General features: G+C 39.9%; 1 protein-coding gene across 8 annotated transcripts in view; it reads right to left on the bottom strand.

Moving 5' to 3' along the window:
- The window catches only part of frmpd4 (FERM and PDZ domain containing 4), a 586,853-nt gene that overhangs the window by 60,879 nt on the left and 501,711 nt on the right, over positions 1 to 24,263 (bottom strand). For all 8 annotated transcript variants that reach the window (XM_048541183.2, XM_048541176.2, XM_048541178.2 and 5 more), the window contains one exon: positions 16,814 to 16,859. In XM_048541183.2, the coding sequence (XP_048397140.1) occupies positions 16,814 to 16,859 (46 nt within the window). The remainder of the gene's footprint in view (positions 1 to 16,813; positions 16,860 to 24,263) is intronic.

Raw genomic sequence — 24,263 nt, 5'->3', positions numbered from 1 at the left:
GTTAGCTTTCTTATTGCAATAATAATTCGCTGGCCATTTGTTGCCTTTAGAAGAAATCAGAAGACTTATTCTAATTGTGTAATGTATATATTTTTAGTATTCATGGTGATTCAGTGGGAAGAGTGAGACACAAGGTAAATAAAATCAAGTTCTCCCCTGTTATGAATTTGACTAAATAATACAGAATCATAGCCAAATACAATATATGTGGTTGGGCAGAAGCATATATACATTATATACTCGCTCACTGTATACCCAACTCAATGAACCATGACAATGCAAACAAAGAAAATATTTGCAATCTTAATTACAAACTGCAGAATTCCTTGGAGCACAGCCAAAGATATTGCTTTTCACATCTCTGTCATAATGCTCAGCAAGCATATTGTACTTTGCATTTAACAATAACCCTTCAGGAAAACTTACTTCTACTCATGGATTTCTTGTTAACTATGGATTGAAGAAAACAGTTTTGACTGTGTTATGGCACCAATGGTCTGCATTTAGCCTTATTACCAGTGCCAGCTAGATTTCAAAACAAATTATAAAATAGTCAGTGTGAGTGTTGCATATTTTGGTCACGAATCTTCCTTCATGTTAGATCAGCCACGTTTCTCATATACACAGGCCAATCAGAAATCAGGACTACAATTGGCATTCAGTTCAACAAAGCAAATCCATTTAAGGTTGCTGTACTTCAGACTTCTGAGTGAAAGCACCTTCTGATACTACTACCGCCCGAATTATCTAATCAGAAATAAGGCCCGATTGCATCAGTGTATATGACTCCACTTATATCTTCTTTCTTGCTTCAAACCACACCTTCTTTTACATCTACAGCTGGAAAACTCTCCATATCACTTTCAGTCTCCCAATTCACTACTTGTTGACACTATTTTCACAGTGATTAAGCATCCCTCACTTTTGCTTCACACTGCTTTAGATGCCCTTATTTCTAGAAAGACGCTTACTCTTTCCCAATCTACTTGGCCACCTACTAAATCGTTTATCTTCACTCTCCTAAGTCTAAGGAGGACTGAGTTGAATTTATATGATATGCATTTTGACTATTCATCACTGGATCTGACTGGGCTACATTCAGCTCCACCAGATGCTGTTTTACATGGCCAAAGTGGATCACTAATCTGTGCCATCCTTGATTGTGAAGATAATGTGCAGCATCTTTTCTCTAGTGCCAACCATTTCCTTAAAGTCATTCCCTGTGCCTGCTTCACTCTTATCTCCAATAACAAATTAAAGAAATTCATGGGCTCCTTTATAAATAAAATTCAGACCAACTACTGAGCTGTGTCTGCCACGTTCCTCTATTTCTATTAAACCAAACCAAACTTTCAATCATGTTCCTACCTACATTAACCACAATCCCACACTCCACTCTGTTAAACCTCCTGTTTCACCTTACGCCTTCTCTGACCTCATGTTTTGTCCATGAGACGTCTTTGTCTCTCAACTCAATTGCCATTTTGAACACAACCACCCTTCTTGCTTCCTTCTTAGCTGACACTGTAAACAATTCCCTCCCAACTTTGTTGTCGATAATTTCCAATACAGATGGGAAATCAACAGAAACTGATAGAAAATAGTGCTGCTGGAGACACGTGTCTCTCAAAGTCCTCCAGTTGAGTGAGCTAAATGTGGGAAATGTCATCTCAAAAAGCTTCCAGGCTACATAAAACACATGTGTGATCTTAACTGCCTGCCCAATCAGGTGCCAGGAGCTAAAATCACCCTTTTGTACGGTATCTGGTGTCTGACTGTGTTGTAAGTTATGTGCATGTTTGTACTCTTGTTCGTGCTCCTTCAAGTCACTCTATAGTTTACTTTAACACTTGCATTAACAGGATGGGAGAATTCAAAGGCATTCACACAATAAGTGAACAGCATAATTCAATAAGTAATTGCAAATCAGTAAGGATGAGAGGACAGACACTGTACCAAAGCTGTAGCATGTGGGAGATCCAACACTGTGGTGAGCCCAGGCAAATTTGTCTGCAGCAAATGTTTGAAGTTCAAGTAGCTCTGGCTCAAAGGTAATTTGTTCGAATCTGTACTACAGACACTGATGCATTTGGGAGGGAGAATGTTAACTGGACATTTGTTGTATCAAGAGGCAGTCAGGCCAATTTAAGTTTGGGTTTTTTGATTTCGTTGGTTGTCAGTGTGTGATCATGAGTGAGGCAAGTAAGACAGCCATAAGGAGAGGACTTGAAGGAGTGTCAGCTTCTGCTGTTGTCCAATAAGTTTGAGGCTCTCTCAGCTTGTTAGGGTGAGAGTGGGGCTGCAGGGGCTGATGAGCAAACTGACAGTGGCAATATGGTGCAGGAAGCCATTCAAATGGGACGGCGATGAAGAAATATAGTGACCATTGTAGATAAATAATATAATGAGTAGGATTAACACCATCCTCTGAAGAAGAGTCCAGACAGCTGAGAGTTACTCAAGACTAGAAACCACAACATTAAAGGGAGGAGCCAATTGTTATGGTCTGTGTAAGCACCAACCATATAGTTTCAACTAGGATAGAGATCTGAATAGGTAGGAGAAGGAGTTAAAATCATACAGCACGGAAACAGATCCTTTGGTACAACTCATCCATGCCAACTAGATTTTCCGAAGTGAACTAGTCTCATTTGCCAGCGTATGGCCCATTTCCCTCTAAACCTTTCTTTTCCATTTACCATCCAATTAGCGTTTAATGTTGTAATTGTACTCATCTACCATTTCCTATAACAGTTCATTTGATAAACGCATCACCCTCTGTATGAAAAAGTTACCCCTCAGGTCCCTTGTAAATCTTTCCCTTCTCAGCTGAAACTTATGCCCTCTAGTTTTGGAGTCCCCTATCCTGGAGAAAAGACCTTGGCTATTCACTTATCTATGATTATCTGCCTCTCATGATTGCCTCAAAGTTTACGAACTCAGAGTTACTACCTGAGCTGCATGTAAATCAGCCCTATATACATAAGATTAGAGAAATTTGTATTTTAAACTTAAGTAGCAGCAATTATATGGATGTGAAAGCTGAGCCAGCTGAAGTGAACTGGCACATGAGGCCAGGCAACAGATCAACAGGGATACGGTCACTGACATTTAAGAGGATGTCTCAGTATATTCAGTGTAATTTTATAATCAATATAAAATAAAATTCTAAAGGGAAGATAAACAATCTACGGCTAATTCAAAAAAAAATTAACAAAGGAATCAAACTTGTGGGAAAAAGCATATCATAGATATTATAGTGCCATATGGAGTGGCAGGTTAGAATATAAACTATGGCAAAGGGTGACAAAAAGTTATTCAGGAGGAAGAAATTAGAGAGTAGGAGGAAGCAAGCTAGGAATGTAAAAACAGACAAGCAAGAATTTCTACAGGTATTTAACAAGGAAAGGAGGAAGCAAACTGAGTATCAGTCCAAAATGGCAGATGAAATGAATAAATGCTTTGCTTCATAAAAAAAATCGCAAGGAACTGTGGATGCTGGAAATCCAAAACCAAAGCATAATTTGCTGGAGAAACTCAGCAGGTTGAGCAGCATCTGTGGAGAGAAAGTAGTATTACTGTTTCTTGGCCAGTGGCCCTTCAGAAATCCCTGCAGCTAGGAAAAGGTTAGTATGCATGCTGAAGACAGGATGAAGGGAGGAGTAAATGAAAGGTCTTGATGGAGCACGGAGGGAGAACAGCAGTGAGCAAACAAAGGATGGGGTAAAGGTCAGCCTAGGAGAATGAGGAGTTGCTAATGGGGACTATTTGTAGGTGACAATGGATTGTTTGTGTTGGCAGTCATGTAACAACAAAGATTGGGAGGTTAGGATTAGGACAAAGGAGGAGGTGCTCAAACCCCAAAATTACTGAAGTCAATATTGAGTCCTGAAGGCTGTAGGATTCCCAAGCGAAAAATGAGATGCTGTTCTTCTAGCTTGCACTGAGATTAGTTGCAGCACCCCAGCAAGCCTGAGACAGAGGTGTTAGCCAGGGAATACAGTGGTGTGTTTGAAGTGGCAGGCAACTGGAGGCTCAGGATCATTTTTTGCAGACAAAACCTAAGTGTCCTGCAAAACAGTTGACCAGGAGAGGCGACCACATTGTGAGTAGCAAATTCAATAGACTAGATTGAGTGAAGTACAGGTAAATTGCTGCTTCAATTGGAAGGTGTGTCTGGCACCTTGGATAGTGAGTAGAGAGGAAGTAAATGGTTGCAGGGGAAGATGCCACAGAGGTGTTGCTTCAGTCTTCACTGTAGAGGATGCAAAATCATTCCTGCATTAGCTGTCAATCAGGAGGTGGAAGGAAGAGTAGAATTTAGTGAAATTACAATCACGAGAGAAGTGATGCTGAAGAAACTGATGGGGATAGGAGCTGACTTGTCCATGGGTTCTTGTAGACTTCATCCTAGGGCCTTGAAGAAGCTGACTCAAAGATGTGGGAGAAAATGGGTTCTGTTTCATAGGGCACTGGCCTGTGTCATTGGGACAGTAACAGCAGCTGTGGTGGTACTGGCTTCATTTGAGCTAGTGAATTGAATAGTTAGGGTTGTTGATAAGGTTTTAAACTGTAGCTGGGATTGGTGGGGAGAGTGTTTAATTTAAAGGAAGAATAAAAAAAAACAAAAGGAAATAAGAGGGCATTGATATGGTGAAGAGGTGAATAATAATCAAAATGTGACAGAAGGGGTGGAAATATATATGCAGAAAAATGCAGAAGAAATTACATCCAGACTAAATAATAATGTTAAAAGGTCAAAACTTCAACTCTATCTGAATGTGTGTAGCATTTATAAGAAAATAGTTGAATTGGCTGCAAAAAGTAAATGCAAAAGACTTGTTAGCTGTTACAGAACTATGATTACTGTGTGGCCATGAGTGCAAACTCAATGTTCAAGGGTGTTTGACATGTCTAGAAGAATAAGTTTAAAAAGTAGGTGGCGTGGCTTTGTTAACAAAGGGGCGTATCAGTGCACTGTGAGTAATACTGGAGGTTCAATAGATTATGGCGTGGAATCAATTTGGGCGTAAGTAAGGAATGACAAGGGAAAGACATTACGGATGGGAATCAGTTATACACCCCTGAAGAAGTGTCACTGCAGGACAATGCAGAAATTAGAAATAACTGAGGCGTGTAAGAAGGATTTTAATCGGCATATTGACTGGACAAATCAGACGGGCAAGGATGACATGGACGATGAACTTCTGTAGTGCATCAGGGATTGCTTATTTGAACAGTACATTGCAGAACCCGACTCGGGAACAGACTATTTTAGATCTAGTAATATGTAATGATGTAGAATTAATAAGAGATCACATGGTTAAAGATGTTCAGAGGGTAGTGATTACAACATTTGCAGAGTTTCAAATTCGGTTTCAAGGAGAGCAGCTCAGATTTCAAACAAGTGTCCACAACTTAAATAAAAGGAATCGCAGAAGGATGAAGAAAGAATTGTTTAAAATGGTCTGGGAAAATAGAGTAAGGAGAAAGTCATTGAATGAGTAGCGGCAGATAATTTAGCAGTTATTTCACAATGCTCAGCCAAAGTTTATTCTGGTCAAAAGTGAGAACTCAATGAGAAGAATGAGCCACCCATGGTTAACAAAGTTGGCCAAGGACAGTACCCAAACAAAAACTAAGGCTTACTCAGTGCCCAAAATAGGTGGCAGACCAGTGGATTGGGAATTTTTTTTAATGAAAAAGCTTAAAATAGTTAATAAAAAGGGAGAAATGATTATGAAAGTAAAGTGGCAACAAATATAAAAACAAAGAACAAGAGTTTCTATGGGTATATGAAAACAAAAGAAGTAAGTAACTGAAGTATATGTGGGACCCTCGGAGGACACAACTGGGGAACTGATAATTTAGGCCAATATTTTGCAACGGTCTTCACAGTGGAGGCCGTAATAAATATCCCAAAGGTAACAAAGATAAGCAATGGGTGTTAATGGGACGTAAGATTTTGTAGCACTTCTATCAACAGGGGCAAAGTATTTGATAAATCAGCAGCACAAAAGGCAGACAAATAGTCAGGACCTGTGGCCTAGACCCAAGAGTTTTAGAAGAAGTGGCTAGAGAGAGAGTGGAGGCAGTGGTAAAAATATTGCAGAACCTACTGGATTCCGTGCGGGTTCCTGCAGGTTAGGAAACTGCTAATATAACATCCATGTTTAAGAAAGGATGGAGACATTTAGCATGAAATGGTTGGCCATTTGGCCTGATAGCTGTTGCTGGGAAAACTCTAGAGGCTATTGATAATAAGAAATAGCTGTGCATTTAGAGAAGCTTAACACGATCAAACAGAGTCAACAGGATTTGGTGACGGGGAAATCATGTTTGACAACTTTTCTTCAATGCTTCTAGGATATAACAAGCAGAGTTGACAAAGGGGAACCGGTAGATGTAGTACATTTCAGAAGGGTGAAGTTCATTAAGATCCTGCATAAAAGGTTACTGCATTAGAAATAAATTTGCAGTATTGGAGATAGTACATCAGCATGGACTGAGGATTAGTAGCACACTAAATAAAGACAGTTGGTTTCAATGGGTCTTTTTCAGCTTGCAAAGACATCACTGGTGGACTGATACAGGATCAGCTCCAGGGCCTCAATTATTTATTGTCCATATTAGTGATGTGGAGTTGGGGGACATAGTGTCATGAATCCAAATTTGCTGATGATTAAGAAAAATACATGGGAGGGCATATTTGTGACGAGGACATAGGAATCTGTAAGTTGAATGGGGCTAGCTGGGTAGCTCAGGAGCTGGTACAGACATGACAGATTGAATGGCCTCCTTCTGTACTGAGAGATTATATATAGATAGGTGGGATGAGTGGATAAGAACATGGCAGATGAAGTTTACTAAAGAGTGTAAAGTCTTGCACTTTAGAAGGTAAAATAAAAAGTCAGACTATTATTCAAATAGAGAGACACTGAAGAGTGTAGCAGAAAAAAAATCTGATTTTATTGTACATAACATATAAGATTAGCATGCAGAAACAGCAAATTATTATAGTCTTTATTACGAGAGTGTTTAAAAACAATCAAGTCTTGTTGAAACTCTATGGGATGTTGAGTACAAATTTGGGTGACTGCGGGTTGTACTGTTCTCATGAAATGTACCCTCTTTGGTCATTTGGATTTGGAAAACTGATAGTTTGCTGGATGGAAGACTCTCTCTTTAGTTCTCTTCCTGACAATCTGAGGTCTGTGTCCTTTTATACTGGAGGATCTTTAATCTCTTGGATTTCCTTTATAAAGGATGTCTTGTTTGATGAAAACAGGCAGTTGCAAATTTGAAGTGTCTTCTATTGTTGGACATTGTTCCTCCCTTTTTAGTTGTGGCTTCCACAGAGATATATGCACCACATCTTCAGTTTGCATCAGCATATTTGTATGTTGAAACTGCCTGTAGATCTGTACTATGTAGACTCTTTTCTTCAATGCACTGGTCTAGACATTCTCAGTTATTCTCTGCTGTTGTATTAATATTATCCAATATACTCACTTCTTCAAATCTGCTATTTGTTTCTTGCTTGACATAATCTCTGGCACAACTGTTAAGGATTCTTCTTGGGAAGATAAGGAGGCCAAATATTCTGCTTCAACTTGCCCCTTCCAAGTCTCCTCAGCATTCAACATAAAATTTGAATCTGTCACAGCTACCTGATCACCAAGCTGTGTTGCACCCTGAGTTACATTAGTTAAAGATTTATCCATTAGCTTAAGTGAGATGTATTACTCATTGGCTCTATCATTGCATGCACGTGCTTACAAACTTTGCTAATTCTTGCAGAATGAACTGACTTCAGTGCTGTCAACCTTGCAAAACATTTCTACCAACCCAGTATAATCACAGGTTCCTATTTGTTGACAGTGTGAAACAAAATCCTTATAACACCTGAACTCCTCTCACTGAATCCTGCTTTCTGTTTGAGTTCATCATGAATTAAGGGATTTCTACAAAATCTTCTATTGCTTGTAATTTAATTGGTTGTCGTTGACTAGTTATTCGATGGCCAGTTGTTCTCTAATACAAACTAGTCTGAATTCTTCCATCATTATAAGAAGATTGAAGTCAAGACATGCATTCACACTCGAATGAAAATTCTTGATTATCGAATCATAGAAAAATAAAGCACAGAAACAGACCCTTTGGCCCGACTCGTCTGTGCCAACCAGATACCCTAAATAAATCTAGTCCCATTTGCCAGCATTTGGCCCATATCCCTTTAAATCCTTCCTATTCATACACCCATCCAGATGCCTTTTAAATGTTGTAATTGTACCAGCCTCTATCACTTCTTCTGGCAGCTCAAGCCATACACACACCACCCTCTACATGAAGAAGTTGCCCCTTATGTCCCTTTTAAATCTTACCCCTCTCACTTTAAACTTATGTCCTCTAATTGTGGACTCCCCCACCCTGGGAAAAAGATGTTTTCTATTTACCCTACTAATGCCTCTCATGATTTTATAAATCTCCATAAGGTCACCCCTCAGCCTCTGACACTCAAGGGAAAACAGCCGCAGCCTATTCAGCCTCTCTCTATAGCTCAAACCCTCCAACCCTGGCAATAACTTTGCAAATCTTTTCTGAAACATTTCGAAGCATGTTTATGCTTACTACAATTTGGTATCCCCTACATGAGGTCATTTAAAATATATTTGATCTGAAATGCTATGCCCCTTAGGATATGTGGTTGCATTAAAATCAGCTGTAGACATTGTTTTCTTGATGATGTTTTACAATCTAATAATTCTATCTGCTCACACTTCCTCTGGTATCTACATTGAAATCTATAACATAACTATTAACATAAATGTCAACTTTCCAAAAATCTATGTTCAAGTCCACCTCATTAACATTTCTGGATGGGTAGCTATTTGAATAGTTTGCTTTTTAAGTGACTGTGTCCTACTTTAGCACATATTCTGCAAGCCACCTATTGTGTGATATGTGATATAAAGGATTTATTTTTTTTAAAGCTTGGCGCTATCTGTTACTCAGAGGCTTCTTTCTTTCAGAGAGCTGACAATGACTTCCAGTAGAGATAATTTATTGAATCATCTATGGATTTTCCTGGATGCTTTACTCTTCTATTAAATCTTGCTCTTTCAAGAATATTATTTGTTCTAATGTTGAAGTAAGTTTTCAAGGTTTTAAGTGCGTCTTCAGAAATATCTGTTGTTTCTTTTACACCTTGAGCTACAGCATCAGTTATACTCTCAATGAAACATAAAAGTATATTTACTTGTTCAACTTCTGATTTAGTATTTGATTTAGTAGCTACTCTGATCTTAAGAATTGTTTCCACCAGGATGTCCAATGCTGCGATCTATTTGGTATATCTTCGGCATGAAATCTTACTGAAAACAATTTTTCAAATGCCAAGTTTTCCTAATGTTGTTACGGCTTTTATTCTGCAGTAATAGATGTTCAGCTGCTTTATGCTGCTGTACTGAAGCGTTTTCACATGTTTTGCTGCCAAAATGGTGCATTCCTGCCTTTTTCTCCTGGCTCCATTGGATGAATCCTGCTGCCTGCAGCCTGAATAAACTGTCCCTGGTTCCTTAGTGACTATACTGAATGAAGGTTTGATAAACAATACCCACTGTAATCATGGTTTTACTGAATGACTCCTACTATTTGTATCCTTAAGTGTATCCTACCTCCTTAACTTTTTTTTCTGTCGGATTCCTGCTGTCTGCATTGCCAATAATTTTACTTTCTTTCATTGTTTCTTCCATGGTGATTGCCATACTCTTCAATGTAGCTAAATATTTCTCATTTTTAACACCATTTTAATAAAGGATCTACCACCTTTTATATTGGCCCTAATGAAGTCTCTTATCTTTCTTCTTCCATTGGATCAAGGCTGCTTAGGTTAATAATTTTCTCCTGTGTCATTTTAATTCTGGCTTTCTGATATTCGTGGGTCTAAGATCTTGTCTTAAATTGCTTTTGGGCCCTTGTAGCCAAATCTCACAGCGCTGTAAGTAACTTCCTTATATTGTGCTCTACCAGCCTACACTGTGATACCATTCTTTTACAGCTTTTCCCTTGCCCAGCAGGAATTCTTACTTCACTCACAGGGTGCCTGATGTTGTCTGATTGAATCCCAAGGCAGGATTACTCCTACAAGCCACTGCTCTGGAGTTCCTAATTCTCCTTTTCCAGGGAGCTGCCAACTCTCCTGCTGCAGCATTACCGTCCTCTGTAGATTCTTGATTGTTGGGTCTCAACAAGCTGATTTCTTCAGAAATGTTCCTAAATCTGAAAACTCACCCTGCTGCTGACTATCTGCTTGAGCAACTGATTTAAAGCTAAAGATGCTGAAAAACGTATCTCTTGCCAGCAAGTTGTATGAGGCAGCTGAACAAAGTCCATAAGCTCGCCATGTGCAGCTTAACCAAATCTTCTGCTCCTCATGTGGTAGGTCAGTTGTTATCATCCTCTTTAGGGACTTATAGGGCCACCCTGCTCTTGTATGGTACAGGAAAGCCATTTGCAGGAATGGAAGAGGGTCTAGTATTGTGCAACAAACAGTTCATTGCATTTTCGATGCTATTACAGATCACGTTGCTATGATAGTCTCTGCAACACTGCATATGTGGAAGCCCTGGACATTAGAGATTATTTGTCCAAAGTCCTAAACTACTTTGCTCACAATCTCATATGTTATCATCATTGTGGGTGGCATTTCAGGCACTTTTTAGTATTATCTTTTCTATCTCAAATATATGAGTTTGCGCACGTGCAAGAAAGACAGATAATATCTGGATGAAGACAGGACGTGTGCTTTTTAAAAACAGATTATATAATTTTGTGAGACAGCGAGTGTGTGGGTTGAGCCAGAAAATATGATGGCATGTGTGTCTGTGTAACGGAGAGAGAGAGAGAGAGAGAGAGACAGACAGTGTGAGAGAAGGCAATTGAATTACCTTGAGACTGAGCCACACTGTTCTCCTCCTCCTCCCTTTCCACAAAGCAAGATGGTAAAGGAGGAAGACCCAGATTAAAAGCCAACTCAGTTCTGACTGCCACATTTGTATGAATTACACTAATGTCAGCTCAGAATGTTCATGAACAGAGATGAATACAAGATCAGTGTTAGTTAAAGCCAGCACCTTAGCCTGGACTCGGTCTCCACTCATTCCTTGGTAACCAGATCTTGGGGCAGTCTTTTTCTCTCACCAGCTCCACCTTTTTAAAGAAAAATTCTAAAAAGATTTCATTAGTTAATTCTGCTGCTTGGCACTCTTTAATAATTTCTTTACTTTTGACCCTCAAAAAAATCTTTTAAAAGCAATTCTCATTTAATATAGTGCCAAACTTCCTCATTCTGACATCCATTTTGATTCAGGAAAATATAGAGATGTGGGTCCTCACAGACAGTCCTGCTTAAAGAATAGTTAACATCACTATCTACTGTGAGTGATGATGTTTCTCAATCAGTTTCTTCTTCTACGTCTACACCACTTTTTCTACTGCTCTTTTACTTCTTGTTCCCACATTACTGCTTGGCCAAGTTACAGTTAATACACATCAGGGAGGAAAAAGGCAAAAAGGCAGGGAACGCATTGAGAAGGTACGTTGGGGGTGGAGTTAGGCTGGTGAGGATGCAAAGAGGAGAGCAAGCCTACAGTGCATGCTTACACCTTGTGAAACTTGACAATCAGAAGAGAAAGGGAAGACAGATAGAGAAAGGAGGTGTTGACAAGCACATGGTCATCTTCCATGCTTCCAGTCCCACCACTGGCCACGTTCTCAGTTACAGCATGTACCTGTCCCACAGTGGCTAGGTGTTGCAAGAGAGATCTTATTCATCCCTTGCTCAAGTGATGAAGAATCACAGAATCCCCATTGTGGAAAAAGGCCATTCAGCCCAACAAGTCCACACCAACCCTCTGAAGAGCATCTCACCCAGACCAGTCCCTCTACCCTATCCTACATTTCCTATGGCTAATGCACCTAACCAACATATCCCTCAACACTGTCTAGAGATTAACAACTTTGAGGTTTTGTTTTCTAATTTAGCACTTAACCTCTGATTCTCCATCAGCAGTACCTCCTCCTCCATTGGACCCATGTTGTTGCTCACTACACTACCACTAGAACCTTCTCTTCTCTTTGTAGGTTCTCACCAGTCCAAATCATATCCCAAACACTAGCATTGGGCAGACAGCACAGGCATCTGCTGCGGAGAATAACTTCTAAAGCTATTTCTTCCTCTTATTCATTAATGGGACATGGTCATAGCTGGCTAGGACCGTATTTAATGCCCGTCCCTAGTTATCCTCAAGATGGTTCTTGAACTGTTGTTGTCCATTTGGTGTAGGTTGACTTGAAATGTTGTTATTGTGCTAAGGTTGTGAATATTGTGCTAAGGTATGAAGTGAAACTTCATGAGGAATGAGTTATGGTCATTAAAGATTGTTGGTAAGTTGGCAGCAAATAAGCACTGTGTGTGGTATTTGAAGACTTTGATCCATTTGAGAGAGATGCCAGCACTGACAATAACTGGAGTCAGTCAGTCATAGAGTATGATCTTCCTGTTCATTTCCAGGCCATTACAAATTTCACAGATTTTGAGATTTACTAAGATCAGTCATGTAAATTCAGGTAACTTACAGGTAGTAGAGTAGGCACTCTTTTTACAAAATGCTCAGTTGTTTTGATTAAAATTGTTATAAAATAACAATCACTAAAATTGCTCTCCAAATACACTGCTTCTTGTAAGATTTGACATTTGGATTTATGCAAATACATTTGAGGGGCAACTTGGACCTAAACCTCACTTTGAAATGTCTGCAAGTTTGGAATGCAGTTTTCAGCCAAATTACCAGACGCACGCTAAGCTGAAACTCAATATTCTTACGTTTGATTCTCTTCTCATTCACACCTTGCACAAAAATAAAAACAGCCATATGAATATTACACGCAGTTTGGATCTTGAAAGAAAAATTCTGTTTTAATGTCTGACCTGGAAACAACATCCTAAAATATGCAATTTTCCTGTCATTGTGGACTTAGAACAGGAATCTGTTACTATTGACTGTTGTCCAGGGAAAGAGAAAAATCAACATTTGTCCTGTCCTTTTGTAAGCACAAGCACAGCTATATAGATGCTGGAGGATACAATTAGAGAAATTGAGAAGGTAGCGTGGAGTGAATCACAGTGCACATGTGAGAAATATCAAATGGTAGTGGCTTAGGAGCAGAACGCACCTGCTGTCCAGATGGCCATCAATGACCCCTCTATTTTGGGAAATTTAGCTGTGTACTGACAGTGGGCAGATTTGTGCTGTTACTGCTATTCAGTAAAACACAGATTGTGGTGTTTAGCCATTGACCTATGCACTGATGCCTATTTCATATGTTTGTGGGCACTAAAGATGATTTTGACGCAAGTTCAGAAAAGGGTGCCTGACACGCAGATTCCTCAACCGTGATCCTACTTCTGCTTTGATATAATGTGAATAAGGATTGTGTTCCCTTTGCTCAGCAGTTGTGCTAAATGGAGCTGTAATTTGTTGCAACAGGAAGAACAGGCAACTGCCAAGGTGGGTGTTTTCTTTTGGAATACCTCCGGTGCTTGCTGACATTCTGAAATAGAACCCCCTTTCTTTGACACTCTGGTAACAACTCCACTGATCTACAAACACGTGATCCTAAACGTGAGATCATCCTATCCATGGTAAAGGTGGGGAAAATGTGGGAAACAGAAAAGGCCAAAGTAGACTTCCACTGTGTGGACTGAGAATCAAAGTATTGGGAAAGAAGATATAAATTTCTACCAACCAAGGTAAAATGGTAAAACTTCTCTGCAGAGCCTAAGAACTGAAATTTATCGGGGTGGGGGGGAGAGGAGAGAATGTGTGTGTGTTGAGGGGCACTTGGCTGTGTGTCACCGTAGCCATCCCTTGACACTAGCCATCACGTGTTAAACACAGCTTCCCCACAGCTGTAACATGCTGTGGATGGCCTTATGGTGGTGAACAGTGGGACTTCCTCCAACTGCAGGTATACATTGATCCTTTAATGAAAATATTTATGATCCTTGAAAGCAAGTTGCTGCAAAGTGATGCTTTACATCTCTACCCCCTTCTTGGAAGGGAACGGTGTTTTCACAAAGCAACATATAAGATGGTGAGATGAATAAGGATAAATAAAATTACAATTAAAAATTAATATTTGCCACACGTTAAAATTATAAAGTGTCAGTGATATGTTTATAGATTTGCCTCATGACAAATTGTGAAAGAAACAGTATGACAAAAATAATTCACAAGTAAGTGTATTTGAGTGATTGTTACAGGATTAAATCAAAAGATGCCAGTGAAGAAATTTTTCAAATAATATTGGAGAGTAGAACATCCTTGAGGTATGCAGGATATGTTTCAGTATCAATTGAACATTACCCTGCTGTACAGTATTTTATTGGCTTAGAATCATGTTGGACAATGTTATTGTACAAGACATAATTACAATGGCATAGAACTTTCATTGGAGACAATTCACAGAAATGACAAAACAGCGATAGATGTTGTGCTGGTGTACTACATTGGCGGTACGAATGGAAGATAAATCTGAAGAATGCTTTCACCAGTTAGTCATACCAAATCCAAAAGGAGAAGTGTGGCTTTGAGGTCCATTAAATTAGTTATTATTATGGTAACCCCTGGATCTCCGGTGCTTGTCTGACTCTGTTCATAATCCATTTTATGAAGAAGTGTCACTGGACCAAAAATGCTAATTCTTCTTTCTCTCCACAGTTGCTGCCAGACTTGCTGAGTTTTTCCAGCAATTTCTGTCTTTGTTTCTAATTTCCAACATCTGCAGTTCTTTCAGTTTTTTTGTTTCCTGTTAGTAACTTTCCAACTCACAGAGGGCTATTGTGAGGGTTCAGGTATTTTTTCCTACATTTATGCTGAAATCCAATGCTGGAACAATTCCATTGACATCTTGAAACATATGGTTTATATAACATGCTACAATACGTTCACAGACTCTCCAGAACAATGGGGATCACTTCACTCACTACAGAAGCAAAAGCAGAGCGTTTGGATTCAAAACACTTCAAAACAGGACAGAATAGCAGACCAGTTATATTTGTTCATATTACTGTAAAGTTATAAATTTCCTTTAATAAACTAACACTTTAAGGTTATGTATGAGCTATATTGCTAGGGTCTTTAAGAAATTACTACTGCTGTTCAAATTCAAGTATAGAATGAGAACTTATGATGGTAAACGTTTATCCTTAGAATTCCTGGGACAATATATTCTTGTGTTCATGGTGAATATCAGGAACTTAAATGCATCCTGCCCAATCATTTACAGTGCACAGCAATGCACAGCACTATTAGATATCAGATATTGTCGACTGTTGGACTCTTTCTTACAAGTCAGAGGTTTGTGGAGCTAATGCTCAGTTTCAAGACCTGAGCACAAAATGCAGGCTGACACTTCAAAGATGTCATCTTTCAAATATGATGTTAAACTGAGGTCTCATCTTGCTCTCTCGGGTACAAATGATGCTATTTTGATGAAAACTATTTTTAGTGTTCTGGTCAATATTTATATCTCAATCATCATCAATAAGTTATTTGTTCAATATCTCATTGCTGTTTGTCAGTCCTTTTAACAGGCAAATTGGCTGCTGTGTAGTTACTGTGTAGCTTTAAAGCTCTTTGGGAATACCATTACTCATTGACGGGATGTGCCATTACTGGCAAAGTCAGAACTTGTTATCCATCCCGAATTGCCTTAAGCAGGAGGTGCTGGAGGAGATTTCGACCACATTGGCAGATGTACAGTTGAACCTCTGTTTGATGTGAAAGGTTCAACTGCACGTCTGCCAATGTGGTCTACTGCATCCGCTGCACCTGATGTGGCCTCCTCTACATTGGTGAGACCCAGCGGAGGCATGGAGGCTGCTTCAGACAGCACCTGTGCTCTGTTCGCGACAAACAACAACACCTTCCAGTCGTGAACCACTTCAACTCCACCTCCCACTCCCTGGGCGACACAGCCATCCTGAGCTGTCTCCATTGTCACAACGATGCTACGCAGAAACTGGAGGAATAGCACCTCATATTCTGCCTCGGGAGCCTATAGCCCAATGGTCTGAATGTGGACTTTACCAGTTTCAAAATCTCCCCACCCCTGGCCTCATCCCATGACCAACCATCCCTCTCATCCCTGCCTCCTTGACCTGTCCATCTTCTCTCCTACCTATCAGCTCCTCCCACCTCACTAACCAATCCCCACCACTGCCTACCTACACTCACCTATCACCATCCCACCTACCTTCCCCAGCACTACCCTCCCTCTCTATTTATTTCAGAGCTCCCTTCCCTTCCCCCATTTCTGAAGAAGGGTCCTGACCCAAAATGTCAACTTTCCTGCTCCTCCGATTGTGTCTGGCCTGCTGTGTTCATCCAACTCTACACCTTGCTATCTCAGACTCCAGCATCGGCAGTTCTTACTACCTCTGCCTTGAGCAGGAGCTATCTTCTTGAGCCTTTGCAATTCATTTGGTGTAAGTAAACTCAAAGAGCTGCAGTCATGAAAGTGCTATTAACATGTGCAACATTCTTTTCATTTCTGGCTGAAAATCAGAGGATGACAATTTTCCCCACATTTCCAAAATGCTCCTAGAAGTGTTCAAGAGAAAAGTTTACCACCAAATGCCATGTTGTTCTATAAACATTTACAAAGACAAATCTCAATTTCTGTGTGAGTGAGACACAAAAACAGAAGTAACAAATAATAAGCAAATGAAAAGTGGGTCTATACTTACAGGGTATGGTTGAACAACTGTCAAAATGATTGATTCCTTGCAGCTCCTGTGGAGGCAAAAACAAATTGTCATATTTATTTTTACAGTATCTGTGAGGTTTTAACACCACATTGTGAGCTTATTTACAGCTAAAAGCATTTATCTCAGTGGTCTTGACAATTCCTTTTAACAGTAAGAAAAACAATATTTAAACATCAGTGGAAAAGGGTTATGCACCTGAGGAAGAGACAAACAATGGTGCACAAATTGAGGTACGTCTCTTGTACTAAATCATAGACTATTTACCTTAAACTCAGCAAATCAGGAGGCAAACACTCAGGTTTGGGGATTTACATTCAGTAAAGGAGAAAAAAAAACACTTAGCATGGCCTCATTTGGATTTCATTTTGTTGTAATGAGATGAATTTCTCTTCTGTCAGCTAGTTCATTTGTGAAGAGGTTATCCTGAACTCCCTTTTTCCTAATCGAGTCACACAGCAGGAATCAGGATTTATAGGGCAGCACGTTGGCTCAGTGGTCACTGTCAGGGAATCAGGATTTATAGGATGGCATGGTGTCTCAGTGGTTAGCACTGCTGCCTCACAGCACCAGGAACCCGGGTAGGATTCCACCCTCGAGTGACTGTCTGTGTGGAGTTTGCACATGTTCCCTGTGTCTGCATGGATTTCCTCCCACGGTCCAAAGATGTGCAGACCAGGTGGGTTGGCCATGCTAAATTGCCCATAGTGTCCAGGGATGTGTAGATTAGGTGGGTTATAGGGGGATGGGTCTGGGTGGGATGCTCTGTGTGGACTTTGGTTAAATTTAACTGTGCTGACCAGTCATCCCAACCTGACTTAGTCCCATTTATATTGGAACATTTTTTCCAAGAAACTTATTCTGCAGCAGTGTCACGTTGGACTCGAAATGTTAAGTCTTTTTTTCTCTTGGATGCTGCCAGGCCTACTGAGTTTTTCCAGCACTGACTGTTATTTGATCACAAATGGTTGAAAAAAGCAACTTTCCATTCACATTTAAAAATAAACTCTGGAAGCATAGTGGAGAAAGCAAAGTCATACTAACATTTCAATTTAATAACTATTCAATCTTCCATTTAACACTGGCTACGTCTTAATAAAATTAACAGATTCTGACCAAAGTGTGGCAGAGAGGGGACATATTTGTACCGTAGATGTCATTAACTCGGTACAGGATAAATACTTCAGTTTAAAGCAAAAGAAACTTCAGTCAGTTAAATCTTTCAGGAAAGCAATGATTTTGTGTCCAGTACAAGTAAATTCTCAATGAGGCCAGGATAATAGGAGTGCATGCCCCAGATGGAAGCTTTTTGTTTTTATCATCTCTTTGTTTCAGAAATTAATTGGTTTAATAAGTGCGAGTTAGCCAGGGTGTCTGTTTTAAATGTTGATAAATGCAGGTTAACAGACAAAGCAAGAGACAAATGAAATGGCATTTTGATAGCTGGGCCATGAAGCATAACATATGCAGGAAGGTGGAAATAATTAGTACAAGCAACCTGGCAATGACACAAGCATTAACTTCAATCGAATAGCTAGAAAATTAATGGATTTCCTACCATAAATGACACATTGTTTCTCAGCCTCAGATCTCCTCAGAGATATGAAGGTGAGTGTCAAATCTGAGACAGAAAGCTGATGGGGTGATGAAGTGAGTTTCTGAGGGAGCTATAGTGAATATTAACTGTTGGCTGCTGTCCTGCTGCCAGCCACATGGCAGTGTGTGGCTTTGAGAGAGCCTGCTGGCACCAAGGTGAGTAACAGGGGTCAAGGAATTTAGATTGTTAGAATTGGAACGGTGGGGCAGGGGATGAATTGGGAGGGGAGTGCAGGAGCACCCTGAAGATGGGAGGAGGCAGGGGGAAGCCCAGATATTATTGGTCCCTAGGTCACCACAAAATTAATGATAAATGTTCTATATTTCTGGCCTTCAGAAGATTAATAGAGAAGGGATTACATTTCCTGTAACTTATATGGCTGCTTCTGTCTATTAGATAACCCATGAATAGAACATATGGGCACTGGGTGAGACTTTTTGCATATTTTGAGAGGTCACTGGTTTGGGAAAAACTGCAAGTTGCAGGAGTTCAGTGCGGGATTGAAGCAGGATTACCTGAGTAGCTATGAGTTGGCTTTCCTATTTTCTGGTCTACAAACACTAATTAGTGACACTTATTTGATGGATCCAGTAAATTTCTCCTCCTTTCCCGATGGCAGGTTTCCCAAGCCCGGAGAGGAACAATCTCAAATAGGTTGCTAGAATTTTTATTAACGTCTGTAATAAAAATGTTTGTCCAAAATATGTCAATTAGTTAGTTTAAGCAAAGTCACTGATGGCGAGTTTATTTGGTAGGTGGTGTCTGGAGCATGCAGAGGCTCCAGAGAATTTGAGTGTATGATGCATATGTTGCTGTCCAGTGTTGTTGATGGCAGTAATAGTGACAGTGGGAAAGAGTGCTTGGTGGAAGATAGAAACAAAGCAAGATTAGGAGAGTCCAGCAACAAAATGACCTTGACTGGATAGATTACTTCTGTGAGGGATGCGATAGAATTGATTGCAAAAATGGGGATGTCAACAGCCTGATAGGGATAGCATGGAAAGAAGCACTGGCAAGAGAGGGATGGTTAAGAAGACGGTGTTGGTTAAGTGTGACAAAATGGTAGAGACAACTATTTGACAGAATTTTATTGTGTGAAAGATACTCTTCGCTAAAAATAAAGCTTCATTGGTTTAAATGAAGTGGAGGTTGAGCAAAATCTGTCAGATGAAATAAAGTAACGCATCAGCATGGAATCAATGCATAAACAGAATGTAATAGTCTCTGTCTCCCACTGAGTTTCTACGCGTTGCGCTCCAGTAGCCATGTCACCACTCAAAACTAGACTCAAAGAAGGAGTAGTTGTAAGGTTGCTACAGAAATTGAATCCTAAGCAAAGATGTTTTTATGGAAAAATTTTGGAGTTAGGAAGCTGCTTTCTACTATGATTGAATTATTATTGGCAGATTTCCAGCAATTAAAGTGCATATTCTTTAAATGGTATTGATGTCATTAACTGTAAGTCTGCTTTTGAACTCAGGAAAAAAACAGTTTCAACAAGAGGGCACTCAGAACGCATATCTTTGCAGTTATGTTAACTCAACTTTATAACAATCATGCAGTTCTTCCTTGAGGTTTTTTTCCCCTGACTTGTTGATGTTCTGTAACCACGAAGCTAAAAAATAACTTTTCATTAGCAAGCTTCAGGCTAATCAACTGCCAACAACAAGCCGTTCTTAAAAAGTCCATTAACCTTTTCTCTTAATGTTAATGGACCCTTTGGAAACAAAAAATCACAATCGGGATTCACATCCTTACTGAACACTGATTAGTTCCTCCTTTGGCCATGCTCTACATGTGTGTCAGGTTTTCATAAAATACATTCATTAACTTTTTGAGATATATTACACCGTGTTTTCACTCTTGGGTCAGGTACACAGAGGGGAGAATTCCCAGTTCCACAGGTTTAATAAACAGGCTGGGAATCCCTGAAATTATATTTTTACTCTGAGGGATTGGGCTGAATTGGAAATTATGGGTGACGGTAGATGAAAAGGGTGGGATGCTGGGTGCAGAGGCAAGCTGGGATGATGGATTTGGCACTGTATCCAAACTTTGAAAACTTCCTCCATTCTACAAACCTCTCACTCTGTGTGCAATTCATGTCAACTCTGCTGCCACATGTCCTCTGCCTGCCTCCTACAGCCACTCGTACTCTCCATGCCAATAATTGTCCTTAATCACACCCACCATGCCAAACTATGTTCCTCCTCCAGCTCCTCATGGCCCTTTACAGTCTCCATGTCCAATTTATTGGTAACTGATACCCTACATATAGTACCCTTAGCACTTAACATTTAACATGTCAACTTCCCGAGTGGTCATCATGGCCCAACTTCAACAACACCACTATCACAGAATCTCCAACATCAACATCATTTGGGGGGTTGGGGGGAAGAGGTGTCAAGTAAAGTGGCTACAATACCTGCAGAGGCCAAGAATTCTGCCTGAGTAACTCACCTCCCGACTCCTCAAAGTCTAGCCACCACCTACAAGGCAGAAGTTAGGTTGGAGGAGCCTCGATGAGTGCATTTCTAACAACACACCAGGGTGACGATGCCCAGGTCAGAACAGCTCATTTGATTGGCACTACATCCACAAACATTCACTCCTTTGATCACTGATATATAGTACGAGCAATGTGTACCATCTACAGGATGCACAGCAATAACTCATCAAGGTTCCTTACACAGCCTCATCAAACCAGCAACCTAGGAAGACAAAGGCAGCAATACATGGGAATATAATTATCCGTAAGTTGTCCGCAATCTGCTCACCATCCTGTCGTGGAAACATATCCTTCAGTATGGATGGACCAAATACTGGAACTCTCAAACATGTTGTGGGTCTACCTATACCAAATAAACTGCGGTGGTTTAAGAAAACAGATACCACCACCTAAACAAGTGCATCTAAGAATCAGCAAAAACTCACATCCCAAACCAGAGCTCACAGGTTTATGTGAGAGGGGAAAGATCTAGAAAGGATCTGAGGGGTAACTTTTTCATGCAGAGGGTGATGTGTGAATGGAAGCTGGCAGAGAAAGTGGTGGAGGTGGCTACAATTACAAGATTTAAAAGGAATCTGGATGGGTACATGAACAGGAAGGGTTTAGAGGGATATGGCCAAATGCTGGCAAATGGGAGTAGATCAGATTGGGATGGCTGGTCAACACGGATGAGTTGGACTGAAGGGTACTGTTTGGACCTGAAATATATAGCTAATCCTTGCTAATATTTAAATATATGGCTCATTTTAATAAAATTAGTCACCTTATCCATTAAAGTTGGAATGTGGCATCTTTGAAGCTGTATAGGGTCAGGGAATTTACTCAGAGAATAGTTGGTTTGTAGAAATGGCTACAATAATTGGGGCAGCTAGCATTTTAGGGGAAGCTTGGTGAGCACATGACGAAGAAAGATATGAGCAGTTACGTTGATAGGGCTATGGATTTATGAAGAGAGATGGGAACAGGCTCACGTATAACACATACACCAATATGGGCCAGTTGAATTAAATAGTCTATTTAGTGCTGTTCATTTACACAATTCGAGGCATAGTATATAAAGGGTCCAGTATAGTTTCATATGAAACTTGATTTGCTTATAGAAGCTATAATTTCGTTGTGAAGATTAGATAAAATTGTTGGATGAAAATTCAATTCCTAACCCTACGCCACTGTTATGTATTGCAAATTTAAAAATTGTAGTTATTATTTTCCTGATAATATAAGTTTCTATTGAGATTTGGATGGTAGAATTTCCATGCATTCAAAGTTCAAAAGTGAAAATCCACATTCAATGATACATTATTTTTAATGTATTTTGTTGCAGTCAGTGATACATTTGACTACAGTTCATTCATTACTAAAATCATAAGCAATGGAATCTTCACTTCCCACAGCCAGTAACGTGAAGACAGCTGAAATCGGGCCAGAAAACGTTACTGAAATACAGGTGCCAGTTATTAGCATTAAATATTCATGTACCTGTATTGAAAGCAAGAAGTGCTATTTTTTTCATTTTTTATTCTATAAATAAAATTACAACTGAAATTTCCTTCAGTTCTAATTTTTTCATTGCTCATGGAGAAAGTAATTACGGGATCCTTTTTAGTTTTACACTTCCTTGTATATTTGCAGTTAAACAACCCATATACAAAAGGTGTAGGCTGTATCAATCCAATTTGGACTGTGTTTGTTATGTACACGAGATATCACAATAAGCATCAATAATATTTTGATAGATGGTTTCCTAAGGGAATAAATTGTTATTTTATTGAATCTGAACTTAGTGTGCAGGATATTATGTGATAAACCATATCATAAAGGACAAAAGTCATTATTACTGGTATAGTAATGGGATTCGTCTTGCCAAACCTAACATTGCGTTATTAGCCTGAAGGCATTTCAGGTAAATTATGAAAGACACAGGCCATCCAGACAATTTCTGAAGAATGGTCTAGGCCCGAAACGTCAGCTTTCCTGCTCCTCTTATGCTGCTTGGCCTGCTGTGTTCATTCAGCTCTATGGCTTGTCATGTCTTAATCTAGACAACTGCTCAGGAATGCTCAGTTTGCCAAAAAGGAGAACAAAATCAACCTAGCTAAATGCTACCTCATCAGCATCCTTCCAAACAGTGGAAAGGTGAATGAAGGAGTTGCACACAGTGCTGTTGATCAATATTTCTTCTTCAATAACCTGCTCACTAATACTTAGTTTGGGTTCCATCAAGGCAACTTAGTTGCAGGGAATTTTATAGTCCCATTCCATGGATGCAATAGCTGAATTTCAGAGGTCAGCTAAGAGTGACTGCCTTGGGTCAGTTAATATTTGAAAGGACGGTGCTAAGGAGTCTAAGGTTTTTAAAACTGTACTTGGCATGTTGGTATCATTGACTTAGTCAGTGTTTGTTGCCCATGTTCAACTGCCCTTGATAAGGTAGTGATGAGCCACCTCCTTAAACCACTGCAGTCCATCTGGTGTAGGTACATACACAATGCAATCAGGAATGAAGTTGCAAGATTCTAATCCACTGACAGTAAAGGCAAGGTGTTACAGCTTCTGTCAGACTGGTGTGTGGCTTAGAGGGAACATACTGTTGTTGGTATTCCCATCTATCTGTTGGTCTTGTCCTTCTAGATGATGGAGGTCACAGGTTTGAAAGGTGCTGTTGAAGGAGCATTGATGAGGTTTTACATTCCACAATGCAAATAGTAGACATTGCTGCTATTGCTTATAAGTGGTGAAGCGATGTGAATATGTAAGGTTATCCATGATCTAGCAAGCTCCTTTTCCTGGAAATTGTTGAACTTCTCGAGTGTTATTGGAACTGCACACATCCAGGCAGCATTCCATCATATATCCTCGTATCTTGTTATAGTGGGCAGACTTTGGTTAGATTCTCTCTTGTTAAAGATGGTCATTTGCTGGTACATAAATGTTATCTTTTAGTTATCAGACCAAATCTAGATGTCAACATCTTACTGCAAAGGACACAAACTGCTGAAGTATGTGAGGAATCACGAGTGGTGTTGAACATCATGGAATCATCATTGGGCAGCCCGACTTCTAACCTTATGGAGAGCAGGCCATTGATGAAGTGGCTGCAGATGCTCAGATACTAGTCTGAGGAACTCCTGCAGTGAGAGTCCTTGAGATTGAAATGATTGAGTAAACTAGAAATAACTGAATAAATCCATTGTCAAAGGGGTGTAGGGCAAGAAACAATTCAATACAGTGTGCAGCTGGAGGACAGGGCTGATGAAGAGTCCCAACATGAAACGTTAACTCTCCTGCTCCTCTGATTGTGCCTGACTTGCTGTGTTCCTCCAGCT

This window comes from Stegostoma tigrinum, chromosome 12 (genome assembly GCF_030684315.1).
Source record: "Stegostoma tigrinum isolate sSteTig4 chromosome 12, sSteTig4.hap1, whole genome shotgun sequence".
Classification (NCBI taxonomy): Eukaryota; Metazoa; Chordata; class Chondrichthyes; order Orectolobiformes; family Stegostomatidae; genus Stegostoma; species Stegostoma tigrinum.
This window is presented reverse-complemented; position numbering and strand designations above follow the sequence as displayed.